A 14,007-nucleotide genomic window follows, 5' to 3' on the forward strand; every position below is an offset into this window, starting at 1 on the left:
AATATGTATTTTCTCTTAGGACTTGTGATTATGACATAGTGAATGTTTCATTGTCCTGTTGCTTATGCTGTTATTCAATTTCATTATCAAAATACTGACAGGTGTCATTAATAATGCAGTGTGGTCAAAGAATTATGATACCGCTGGGGATACTGTCATGATGTACTGGGATAATCCCTGCTAGTTAGGGAACTGCATAATGCTGACAACAATTTCTCTGTTAAGCTAATGGGTTAATGCAAATAGAGTACGTGTTAAGTGATACACTTCCCATTAAGTGCTCCTGGGGTAACTCCTGTGGCGAATCTGAGTCTGCCTGCAACCTGCCACCATCTGTGTGTGTTTGTGTGAGCATAGGGACCTCGGTACTGACCTAGTTAGCCCCTCCAGAGGGCAGTTAGCAAAGGCAGAGGTAATCAGACTTGGAGTTCAAATTGGAAGAGTTTGCAGAGTGGTGAGCAGTTGACCAGTGTGCTGGAAGAATTGCAATTGTAGGTGCTTTGTGCAACTGGATGGTTCCTGTGCCCTGTGTTGAGTTCAGTGCCCAGCCAGGTGTCCTCCTTTCTGTAACTCAGCCCTACTGCAGTGTCTCTGTCTTCATCTAGCTGCTCCCCTCCTCTTTTCTCTGAAGCAGTTGGCATCTGTATGCCAAGTGGAGGCCAGATGATGGGCTACTAGAGTCAAGCGTATTTCTCCTTTTGTATTTACTTGGGTAGCAATGCCCTCCTCTCTCCAATGAAGGGCTGAGGGAAAGGAGCTTTGCTGTGGTTTTAGGGTCACTGTGAGTTGGCATCCTGGGAGAGGGGTGGGTGAAAAAGGTGACTACCCACACATCAGGGAGCCTGGTACCCTACAACAGTGGGAGATCATCATCTCTGATGCCGTCTTGCTCTTGCCATCTGCAAAGGTCTCCCGAAGAAGAGATTTTAGCTGTGTGGCAGATCAGATCACCTTGGGAATAGCAGGACAATGAGGAATGTCCGCCCATAGACCTGATGTTTTATTTTGTGCCAAAGAGGTTTAATGGTATCATGAAACCTAGTAGGAAGATTATTGTGACAGGACCATGGTAAATTCTGCTTATATTGCTTTAAAATTTAATACATTTTAATGTATGCATATGTATACATTTTGCAGGTAATGAAAACATTATTATGATATTTTTTTTAATAACAAAGCAAAGGTAACAGGTCAAATCTTTAGAACAATGTCAGGTGTATGTTGCTATGTAATTAGTTTTCTGTGGATGATAATATGAGAATCAAATAGAAATTGCAGGTGAACTATTGAAAGCAAAAGACCTGTGGTTGTGTGTGTGTGTGTGAAACCTGAAATACTTCTCAGCTCTGTATTAGTTGCAGAAGTAAAATCAAAACAAAACATTGAAAAATGAAAGTAAGCTGTCACCTTACAGCTTACACACATATACAGCTGTGTTGCTGTATATGGGGTCTGTTGTTTAGAGCAACTTCAGTCTTACTGTCAGCTTGTTAAACCTAAGTTATTTAGTCTTTATCGTACTTGTAAGTAAAGTGATATATACTGACATGTATAAACTCAGAACTGTGATCTGACTTGGTTAAATCTTGGGTAGTAAGATCTTTAAATTGAGTAAAAATATACCTAAATAAAATTCTAAACCTGCTAATGGACTCCTGGGAAATAATTAAAGACACACAGCACATGATATAGTGCTCTGGAGGTGCTGAAAAAGTTCTAGTATTGTATTATTTTCTGCCACTCTCAGCTGTTCTTTTGTGGTCTGAATTTCAGCAAACTAGAAAGAATCTTGCCTTCAGTTTTGGAAGTGTAAGGGCCCTATGAAAATAGGGTCAGTCAGTGTTTGTTAATTACTTCCTGATGTTATTGTCAGTGTGTGGTGCTGTTTCCTGATATTTGATATAGATTTGGTTCAACAGAAAAGTGTTCTTGTATGAAAAAACCAAGGTTTTGAGTGGGTACTCTTACAAAACTAAATGAAATTATGATCTTTGTAGAGAAATGAAATCCTGGGGCTATTTTTTAGGGATGCTGCAGCTGCTACTTCAGTGAGAAGAAGCATGCCTTTCCTCTCTTTTTAAAAAACAGAGTAAAATGGTTAATCAGTTTGTGATCTAGGCACAGGGGACAAGAATAACATCTGCTCTTGCTCTTGAAATTTTGTTGCTATGTTTTTGGTACAAAGGAGTTTTTGTTTGTAGCTTCTTGTCATTCTATCAGAGCCTGGAAGCTGGCATTGCTGTTTGAAGCTGTGTTCAGGAAGGACTGTAAGTACATTTCAGGTCAGTTAAAGTTCCTGCTCCTCTTCAAAAGATGGGGGGGGGGGGAGACAGAAAAGCAGTGCAGCACAGATCTCTAAGTGTTTGATCTTGCTCAAATTCCCAGTGGTTGGTTCAGTCCTAGTCCTTGTGCTGTGTGGTTGAAGGCAGGAAGATGCAAAATGAACTTGTGGTACAATGGTCTCTGTGGTGGGAGCACTTATCTGAGCACTTAGTTGCAGAATATAGAGTGATTAAGGTGTGAATTCATTATTTACAGAAGAAGTATTGCCTATGTGACCTTTACTTGGACAAATTTTGCCTGCCCAAGCACTGATCTGGTTCCTTTTTTTGTGTAGAGGAAATGTGTTGGTATTTTTTTAAAAGCGCGTTACTATCTAGAGTACTTCTGAGCAGTTAAATACATGAAAAATAATATAATACACAGATCCATGAACACAGTTGTGTTTTGTGAAACATTTTTACACTCACACATATTTATCAAGTCAGTGTTCTTCAAATTAAAGTGGATGCATTTGAATTAAGTGAATATAACCTGATTATTCTCCTTACAAAGCCAAAGCTGGCTATTGCTGATAAGACTGCTCTATTAAATGGCTTGGGAGAAGTTGCTATATGCAGAACTACTTAACTGAGTGTAACAAGGAAAGATACAGCATCTTAATTTACAAGAAGTTTTAGAAACAGGGTGGGAGGTGGGAGGGGGATGCAGATAATATCCCCTTGCCACTAGAGAAGGGGTGGCAAAGAATGTTGTCTTTGTTCCTGCTAAAGTCCTGCATGAGTTGACTTGTAAGTAGAAAAAATCAGAAACACATGGGTTTTCTCCTTGTGCAGCCATTGTCTCTCCTGGAGGTGAGACCTGATCTCAGTGCTCTGGAAACATCCTGCCTGTTTGTTCTTTTGTCTAGAAGAATGACAAGTTATTGCAAACTTTTAACTGTCTTCAGTGGTGAAAAGGAGTAACAGCTCCTGAAACTCTTGTTTCTAATCCTTGCAGTAGGTAAAATCCAGTGGCAGAGAGTATTTGCAAATAATTGCTACTTTTTTTCAATATTGGCAGCTTAGTGCCTGTAACAAACTTGCTTTTGAATCTTAACAAAAGGGAAAAGCTATTAACAGCTTAGTGGTGTTTGTCCTTGGTGGGTAGATCTCTTGGTTTCCAATTACAAGAGTTTGCAATTACACCTGTTCTCCTTCCCGAAACTAAAACGAGGAGGGTGGCTGCTGGGCTGGAGTCCTGCTCTGGGAGGTAGATCAGATTCTCAACATCTCGATACTGGAAAGAAAAACAACAATAACTTAAATGTGTCATATAGGTGAAAGCAGTTTTAGAAGCCAGTCTGAGGAGAAGAATTCTCCTTGGTCTTTGCCTGTGATGGTGTTTGTGGGGAAAGTAGGCTGTATCAGATTGATTATAGCACTTCCAAATAAGCGGTAGCCTTAGCAGATCGCTGTAGTACTTCAGCTGTTTATATCTGTATGTGTGTGAGTTGTTTCTTTCCTTCCATGTTAGTGTTTTGAGTTCAGGAAGTGGTTTCGCCTCTTGTAGGAGCAATGTACTGGGTGATATCACCCAGTACAAGCTGGTTCTTCCCAAAGAAGCATCTGTCTGTACTTCTGGACAGAAGTTACTCAACTAGGAAGACAAATGAACTCTATCAGAGGGAAAACCTCTTTTTTCAACACTTCTGATTTCCAATTGACTGTGCTAAGGAGCGAATATGTGCTTGTTCCTATCTTTAATCAACTGAGTAAGGAATAGATTATAGAAACAGATCCTTTTGATCCAGAGGAAAGGAAACCTCTTGGGCCTTGGTGAAAATGTTATAGAATAAACAGAGCCAAAAGACTTGATGGGTCATAAAATTGTTATCAGGATCGAAGGTGATAACACAGCCTGTGAATGAGGCAATTTCCTGAAATTTACTGTTTCAGAACTAGACCATGGGCTTGAAAACAAGTGACATACAGGCAAAATGATTATTGGGGATTAAAGCATGAGCTCTCAGCTTCTGGCTGTCTCAGATTTTTGTTCGTGATGTATATCAAGATAATTACAGAATTAGCTACTGAAAGCTAAGCATACAGAGCAGTTTTCTGTATGCAAATTCTAATAGCATGTAGGCAATTGTTGAATGTAGTTTTCCTTGTCAGTGCTTGTGTGAGTACAGAGCTAAAACCCAGTGTAAAAATTTATCATGTATAATCACCAAAAGTAGCAATTTTTCTCATGGTTTTCCAAGAAAAATGTCTTTGTAAAAAGTCTGGAGGAGGGGGAGGACTCACAGCCTATTTCATTATGTTAGCAGGTTCTGATTAGTTACTGTGAAAAAGATTCTTACGTATGATGGCTTTGTCTCTTTCCAGTTACGTCACTTGGATTCGGCTGACGTAAAGGTATCTTGCTGCTCTGTGTTCTTAATTTTTATTTTTTTATTGGAGGTATATTGTAGTTCAATAGAAGGTTGTTTATGTTGGGAAAAGTTTTTCTTTATAAAGATGGGTGTAAGAATATTTCCACTGCATTGGTGCTTTCTGAAAGGTACCTGAAAAGTTAAATCGGATGTTAGAAAGCTGTTAGCAACTTTTCTTCAACAATGAAGTTGTCCAGCTGTCCTTTTTGGTTGCAGCAGGTACAAATTTAATACAAAGTTATAAAGAATGAATCTAGTTAGAGCTGTTAGAAGTTGATGAATGTATCAAGGAGCATGTTTCCTGTGCAGAGATTTTCCTGCTGCTTATGCAGTGGTACACAGGAGAGGGTGTGTTGCTCTGTAGGCACCCAGACCTACATACATAGCAGATGTGTTTTGGTGTGGTGACCTCCAGAAGCCTATTGATGTCAGCGAAGCAAGGAACCCTCATCTCTTATAGCAGTACACAGCCAAATATAATGCATTTCATTAATAAATTCCATATCTAGCTTTTGTTTGTGAGTACCCCAAGAGAAGAGGAGTAGTGCAAAAGGCTGAGAGAAGGACTGTGATACCAGGTTCATAGCCTAACTATACAGCTACAACAAAGGACACGGGTTTTATTTTGATGTGTTGGGGGCTTTTTTATGCACTCCCCATGCCTCACCCTTTGGCGGAGATAGACAAGAAAAAATGAATTGGACTGACTTTTTTCCCTGCTTGATCTCACATCCCCCCCATTTTGACATCTGTCTCAATCTGCATATGAGAAGCAACCTGTTACTGGCTTGATGCACAAACTGCAGAGAAAATCTCCTGTAAAAAGGGGGAAAAACACTCTCATTTTTCAGCTTCTTACGAAAGACATTGCCCCTACCCTTTCTGTATGGCTGTCCTTCTGCATTTACATTCAGGAAATTACTCTTTGTGCCTGTCATTTTTGTTAGATCTAATGCTTATGTTTCATAAGTAAAAAACATTTAGTTTCATAAATGGGCTTGTTCTTGAATGGCTGTACTGAGCTGGATCGAAAGTCAGTTCAGTCCAGTGTCCTGGTCTTGACAAAAATCGATAGAGCATCATTGCAGGTTTGGTGCAGCAGTTTTGATGACCATAGAGATGTGTGCCCTGTAGGAAGAGCTGAAGGTTGCCTTGCGCGGTTTAGGCTATGTCTATGTTAATAAGTGGTGTGAGGTAAAGGGAGCAGGTCTGCAGAGTATGAAACACTTGTGTGCTGGTGTTGAGGACTCAATGTTTGCCTTTACATGTGTTTTGACGAGTTTTATTTTGCACTTGCTAATGTCTGGTCCTGTGGATAGAATGCCAGTTAGTAGTTCAAGCACATCTGGTTTAATCTTGCGCAAAAGGAGTTAATATACTCCAAGGCAGCTCTGTCATATGAACCATGGAGCAGTAAATGGGGATGATCTGTGAATTTGCTTCAAAAGCACATTTCTAATCTGAACTAAAGCATTAATGTAGAATCTGCCTTTAAGCATTTGAAATCACTATTCTTTTTTTCTTCGAGACACAGAGTGACAACTGTGGTGGCAGAAGCGATACGTTGTGTATCTTTCTTTCTCTAATATATTGGATGTTACTCATCTCCTGGACACTGCTTTACTTACTTTTTTTCCCTTAAAGTGTGCAAAACCACTATGAGAAGATAATCTGCACAACCTTACTCTGCCACCTTCATAAAGCTATGTTTCTTGCTTTTTAAGTTTAAGAATGATACAGAAAAATAAAACAATACGTTTCTTACAAAAAAAAAATGAAAAAAGGCAGAATTACTTGCCTGTAGAGTGACTTGCTGTCTGTCTTTAGAATCATGCCTCTGGATAGGTAAAATGAAATGAGAAGATTCCTTCCTAAGGGCCTTAAAAATGAAGCAATGTAGCAGAGCACTAGAAGAAAACAACACTGATTCATGCCAGTGCATTTGTACCACACTAAAATGGGATGATTTCTGTTAGAATCCCTCTACAACAAGAAGCTAATTTACTCTTTTTTCCCCAGCAATAAAGCTGTTGAAATACCAGCTTTTGACAGCAGATGTTTTGGGGGGCCAGAAGGTTCTGTAACATAAAGGATCCTTTTCTGAGATGTAGGGAAGGGATGCATTTATTGTCACAGTCTTTGTTAAAAGTAATTTTACAAGATTTTTATGCATCTACAAGTTTTTGAATTTGTTCACAGTGTTTAATATCTGGCTAATTCTACATAGGTAAATAGTTTGATCTTATGACCTTCATTTCAAATTCCTAATTCTAACCTTAAAATCAACATACTCTTTCCCCTCCTTCCTTCCTGTCTCCCTTCCGAATATTTGTAGACACAGATAATTGATAGTGAAAATCAACTGCACTTAACATTATACTTTTCCAGCATGTGAGGAGATTGCTGGGATGCTGCTACTGCAGGATAATTGACTGTTCCTTCTTTAAAACACTTTTAAAAAATCGTCACGTTAATGTCAGTCTGCTCTTAAACCTCAGCAGGTACCCCTACGCTCTTAAGGACTATAGGATAGATTTTGTAGCTATTAATCTTTCTTATACCTTCTGTGCTCTGCAGATCTGATGGAATAATCAAGAATAACATGCTCACCAGTTTAAGGGTGGTATCACTAATACTGAAGTGGTAGCTGTAACTTGACAGCTAAGAGCCAAGTAATTGTATTGTAACCATATTCGAAACAGCATGTGTCGTTACCAGGTATTATGGAACACACTCAAACTCTTTAAATAACACTTAATCTACACACAAATTTTGTCACTGAACTAAATTTTTTATCGGAGAACTGCGTTATTTTAAAAAGTTACAGCTATCTTTCTTTTCTTATTTCATGTTCAGTAAATTGCAGCACCTCAAAGGAAGGGAATTTTTTAATAGGAAAATAATAGTTTTAAGTAATAACTGTCATCTTTAGTCTGGCTCCTTGGTAAAGAAATAGGAACAACGTTCCCATTTCAATAAGCCTTCGTAAAATTGGAAACATGAAAATATCATCTTATTTTCCAATTATAGAAGTCCAAATGTATGTATTTCTACATTTATAGCTTCCATATTTATTCTTTCATATTTATTTCTTTCATATTTATTTCTTTCATATTTATTTCTTTCATATTTATTTCTTTCATATTTATTTCTTTCATATTTATTTCTTTCATATTTATTTCTTTCATATTTATTTCTTTCATATTTATTTCTTTCATATTTATTCTTGCTACAACACTGAATATTTTCCTTGTGATTAAGACTTGATTTTTATTTTGTAGCATTTTTATTAGATACTTAGTAAAGCTTTTGGGCTAGATAATGAGTATTTTGAAAGTAATCTCTGGCTTTCTTAAATGCCTGGTGGGAAATGCTTAGTAATAAATACAACTTTTTATTTCTAATCTAAATTTTAATTACAAACTTTTGAAGAATTTAAGTTGCTAAAAAATTATTTTTAGCTTTTTTTAAAGGAAAATGAAAATGCAGAATCTTGAGGAGTTTGATGTAACTGCAAGCATGAGGGTGAAGCCAGAGGATTTTCATGCAAAAGGCTTTTGAAGTTCTAGATTGATAGTTATGTACAAATTGTACATGGGTTAAAGTAATGAAAAGGTAATATATGCTCAAGGTTCATCAGTCAATTTAATAATAAAATAGGCAGCAGGTAAAAAAAGCCAACAAACCCAAAATGCCAAAGAACAGGGGGGAAAAAAACCCACCATAAAAAAACACCAACCAACCTCCCAAAGAACCTCAACCCAGGACAACAACAAAAAATCTACAGCCGCATCTGGGACACCAGCCATAGCGGTTCCCTCCCTGTTTAATTGCTGCTGGCATGTGGGGTTCAGTCAAGTGCTTTGCATGGACTGGATTTGAGAGTAAAGGCTGGGATACAGGAACCATTGGAATTCATTTAAGGTGAATATGACTTTACCACAGTAAGTCAAAGGGTATGTATGGTCAGATGAATCCTATATGTTTAAGCTGAGAGAAGGTAATTCATTACGCTATAGATTTGTCTACACGTGATCTGATGATATCTGTGCTATTAAGGTTCGGTTAGGCTGTGCACTGATGAGAGCTCCATTGTTCCTGCTCTGCATCCCTGTATATCTCATGCACAGTTGTAGAAGGGCTCAAGTTTTCATTCTGCAAAACAGTATAAATATTGCATACATATTGGAATTAAGCACTGAAGAGAACAGTTTGTACAATGGGATAAAGATCTCCAGAATACATTTATTTGACTTCGTAGCTTCGTTAAGCAATCAGTTCTGCTTCTGTTGGAGACTGGAGAGCAGCAGCTGACTTAATTAACACCTTAGTTGTGGAAGCTGTTGGGGTTGTTTTTAATGGGAATACACTTTATAATTTTAAGTGCATTGTTGAATAATAACAACTTTGAACACATCTGCCTAAGGTGTACTTACATATGATTTGTTAAAACATCTTGCTGTGAACTTCTATTAGATTACTGCAAAAGGATGAAAATAATCTTCTGAGCTAACATGCAAAAGTTGTAGTCTTTTTGGCAGAACAGTAAATCTTTGCCAAGCAAAATCTATTTTGAAAGGAATGTCGAAGTTTAGAAAAATATTTTTTTAGAACAGCTAAAAATCTTGGGTTTTGCAAGTGAATCTTGAGTTATGAAGAAGTGAGTTTGAACTTGTTAAGATACCATCTACTATTTCTGGAATTACTGGGGTCCCGGATCTTGCCTCAGGTACCCCACTGTAATTAGGCGGTAGCTTAAACCTTCATAAAGGGACAAGCTTCTTCAGCGTTACTGTGCAGTAATGGAGTAACTCAGTTACTGCAGTGCCTGAAGTGCTGCAGGTTCATACCTCACTTACTCCACCATCCCTCAAAAAAATCCTGAGGCCATGCTGGGTATTGTCTTACCTCAGTTCGACAATATTTCAAAGCATCTTGTATCTTTTCTGCAATTAAAACATTTTATCATGGGAACCCACACTTCTCTTCTTTGATTCTGCCGTGAGTTATTTTCAAGACTATTTGCAGGTTAATTAACTTATTTGCATATTGGTTACTTAGTCTGTAGAATGCAATATTAGTTCATAAACACTGTGGAGGTGGTCAGATAGTATCATAGTGTCATTACCACTGTCATTCATCTGAGGCTTAGTTTTGTTCTGCCTCGCCCTGCTCTGTCTTTGTAAGTGCCGCAGGTGGAGCTTCTGGGAGTAGGTAGAAGGAATCTGTGCAACTTCTGTGCGTAGAGTCTCATTAATTATTCTAATAAGGCTAGAGCCAAAGCCGTAGTATTTGGAGGACTTTTGTAAGATTGTAAAATAACAGGTAACTTCAGTATGTCTAGCACAGCTGTTTCTATTCCTTGAGTTTAAGTGACCCTCTCTTAAGAAGTAATACAGGATTGAATGTTAATATAGTTTCGCTGCAAAACTGAAGATGAATTTGTGCATGAGGAAGTTTTACATCTTTTATTTATTTAAATCTTTGTCTATAAACTTGCACTGAGATTTTTCACTTCTATCCAGAGTAGTCTCGTTTGTTCTTATGGAGATCATTCTGAAAATGCATGTTCTACAGGAGTGCTATTTATTCTTCAGGTATCAATGTCTAGCTTCTGGAAAACATGTAGGCTGGATTAGTTTATACTGTATGGTTTAATGAATAGTATATTCTTTTAGTTTTCTTTATTAGTAACAGGAAATATATGCATTACTTTGTTATATTGTTCTTGAAGATAATACCATCATACCTGTATGTGTTAACTGCAGTTTGCATTGTAGTGTGTGGTGTAGTCAGTTGCAGAAAGATAAGAAATGTTAATTTCTGAAGCTGCAATGAAGTGGTGAAGAAGATATTTCTGTAGGATTGATTTCCAGGTGTATTCTTCCACTGATTCTATTCATACAATCTGTTTCTAATGCCAGGTAATGTGGTCAGTAACCTAGAACAAAAGCAAGTGGCTGCTCATTATACTTGCTTTGTTTTGCAAATATATCTCTTCGTGTTATCTCAAGGGATCCCTAGTGAAATGAGCTTCATGAGTGAATATTACCTTAAAGTAACAAATAGTATTGCATGTTTATGATGGTGAACTATCCTGAAGATATGGAACATCCTCTTAAACTGTTGCTTCTACAAATAATTTGGTTGGTCAGCACCTTGAGCATGTTACGGGGACTTCTTATGGGAATGCTGTGGGGGTTTCCATTAGCTGGAAGGGAAGAATAAAAGGTGGAGCATCTTGCATCTCTAGCGTGTCTCCAATACCATGGACTGACAGAAATGAGGTGGGCCACCAGTCTGATTTACTCATCGCCTCTTGCCTTTGGTTCTTATATACCATAAAATAAAAATTTTGTTTCTCTGCCATCTACTTGTTCTCTCTCACAAAAAAAAAAAAAAAAAAATATAAAAATTAAAAATTGAAAGCTGACCGTACATATGACTGCTCAGAGTATAGGCACTGTATTTCATGTTTCATCTGTAGATGGAATAAGTGTGGCTTGCAATTTTCTGTTTCCTCAGAGGTATCAAAGTAGTCAATGCCCTCTAATTAGTTATGTAGTTTTGGACAGCTTCTGTTAATGCTTGTGTTTGTCCCCAAAGCAACTCCAAATGACATCTTTCTCTCCCACAGTATGTCCTATACATGTACAGTTATATAAAGTAGCTTCTGAAATATTTTGTAATTCATCTTGCTAGTTATAACTTGGACACTACTGAGAGCACAATTTTCAGTTTATCAGGAATAAAATCAAGAAGCTATGTTTATTTTCTTAACGTCTTTCAAAATGTTAAGGGACTTTTAACTCTGGACTTCATGGTCTGTCAGTATTAATTCCTAGGTTTATTTTCATTTAAATAATTTGTTATACATATTTTAGGAATATAATTTGATGTCTGCATACAAAGAACAAATGTCCAGAGAACTGTATGCTTCGCAAACCTATCGGTGAAGCTTGGGCTGAAGTAGCTCCAGTCTAATTAAATATGTATATGTATACACACACATTGTTTGGATTATGCATTACTGTCTCATATCTTCCTTATAAAGCATTATGTCCTGTATGATGTGCATCTTTCTTGGCTGTCAAGAGGCTGTTTGAAAAATCTTTAGGGAAGAAGGCTGTAAATATGTCATTACAAAACAAATCACAGGCTCTTCACCCCCCTCAAGGCTTCAGCTGAAATGAGCAAGCACTTTTAAGATGGTTCTTTTTAAAATAAATTCATCTATAGCAGTTAAATATAACAACTTTGATTACTTGACGGTTAGAAGAAATACTTTATTTTTTGATCACCCTATTATATGAGCCACATAAACAGTTTCAGAAAGAGAAGAACATGCTACTAAAGATATTTTTTTTTGTGGTAAATACTGTAGTGGCAGATGCTGAAGCTGGAACTGGAGATGCTTTGAAGCTTAAAAAGCAGTCTCTACAATGTAAACACAAGAAACATGCCCTTTAGGTAGAATTGTAAGAGTCAGTTCTCCGTGTAGTACAGAAAGGTGTATATATTACTCAAGCCTTTTTGTAGAGGAATAAAAACTGAGAGGCAGCAGTTGATTTAAACCTTACTGATTTATTTTCTCTTTTTTGGTGTTTCTGTAATTCAAATGCACGTATTTGAGGTTTGTACATACAAGGCAAGATAAAGGGCTGGATATTGTAATATAAGCAGTAAACGTGTATTGGCAGGTTTTTCCACAAGTGGAAGATGCAATTATTGCAATGTTTACTACAGAAGATACAAGAATGAAATAAAGATATTCACTTGTGTTCAGAAAAACAACTTTTCATATATGATTATTTACTTATTTTTTGACACTACTTGTACTTAATTCAGACTTTCAATCCATCCTTAGGTTTATGTTCAAGATTCTAAGTACTGTAAGGCAAGGATTTGTGGATCTCCAGGTGTTTAGCGCACACAGTATGAGTGTGCTTCTAAAAATAAATTGTTTGCTTCAGTTCTGCATCAGAATACTTAGAGCCATCACTGGCTCGGTTTTTTCTTGCAACTCCTGCTGCTTGTCTGAAAATGGATGAAAAATAACTTATTTCACATTTTCATCATATAATCTGAACAGAATGTCTATTTAAAGCTGAAGTGTTATTACTCTTAAGAACTAAATTGTCAATCAGGTACCTGGATGTTTCCTTTGTCAGGACATCAGATAACAAAAAAAGTACAGCTACTGTATTTCTTTGATACAAAAATGTATGTGTAAGAGTTGCTATTTCTTGATTAGAAAAATTGCTAATTCTCTTAATTTTATTTCAGCTTTACTTTTGGAAGCTCAGTCAACACCGTTTCAAATAACTCCTTCAACCATGGCAAATATTGTGAAAGGCCTGTATACACTACGACCAGGTAAAAAAGAAAAATATTTCCAGGAGTCACTCATACTTTGGTTGTGATATATTTTCCTAAATACGTATGTGCTCGCCATCTATCTAATGCATGTTTAACAAATGAATGTGTGTTCTGTTCTGTCCATTGTAATGCTTCTATCTATAATTCTACTATCCAAAGGCCCTGGTTCTTATTGTTGCCCATCTCTGTTACCTGCACAAGGTAGCATGTGAATACCAAAGTCATTTTTAAAAAAAACAAAGCCTCTGCTCTGGAGTCAAAGGGAAGATTTACTACTTTTGCTCTGTGGAAATAAAAAACGCTGTTTAATGAGTCAGTCGTGGCAGAAGTTTGGAAGTACTGAAATGGTGAAAATTATATTGAGTCACACTTAGAACAGCCAGATCTTTGACATGAGATGAATGACCGTTTCGTCTATGAAGCTATTATTTGGTTGATGATATTTCACAGAAGAGCTTAATTTAATTTCTGAGTACATCATGACCTCTTGTGCAACAACAGTTATATTGAAAGGAAAATAGTGTTGCAGTTTTTAATAAATTTTGTATCAAAATCTTTGGTTCTGTAAGTTTTGGAGAACCGAGTAGAGCTCTAGCCTGTGTTTGAAAAGACTTTAGAAACGGGAAGTATTCAGAATATCCATAAATAAATAGTACCTGCTTCTCTTCCTTTTACAATACTGATACTTTCTTCTTGGTGTGACAGAGAGAAGGATAATGTCTAAGCTTCAGTCTAGCTTTGCTTTGCAATCCCCATTTATAGAAATAGAAATGAGAATGGGAAAGCTTTACAGAAAGTTTTAGTGCAATGTTTAGCATGTGTACGAGCCAGGAATGGGGTGGAGTCTCTGTTTATAAAATGCTTGGATAAAGCACTTTAGGCAAGGATTATTTTTACAACAGCAAAATTAACATTGCACCATCATTTTTAAG

The 14,007-nt window shown here is 37.0% G+C and overlaps 1 protein-coding gene across 4 annotated transcripts in view; it reads left to right on the top strand.

Moving 5' to 3' along the window:
- CACUL1 (CDK2 associated cullin domain 1) overlaps positions 1 to 14,007 on the top strand; it is a 55,889-nt gene that overhangs the window by 28,460 nt on the left and 13,422 nt on the right. For 2 of the 4 annotated variants that reach the window (XM_055720265.1, XM_055720266.1), the window contains 2 exons: positions 2,202 to 2,282; positions 12,983 to 13,072. In XM_055720265.1, coding sequence (XP_055576240.1) covers positions 2,202 to 2,282; positions 12,983 to 13,072 — 171 coding nt within the window. The remainder of the gene's footprint in view (positions 1 to 2,201; positions 2,283 to 12,982; positions 13,073 to 14,007) is intronic. The other 2 variants (XM_014283811.3, XM_055720267.1) reach the window with 1 other exon arrangement.

This window comes from Falco cherrug, chromosome 9, assembly GCF_023634085.1.
Source record: "Falco cherrug isolate bFalChe1 chromosome 9, bFalChe1.pri, whole genome shotgun sequence".
In the NCBI taxonomy this organism is placed as follows: Eukaryota; Metazoa; Chordata; class Aves; order Falconiformes; family Falconidae; genus Falco; species Falco cherrug.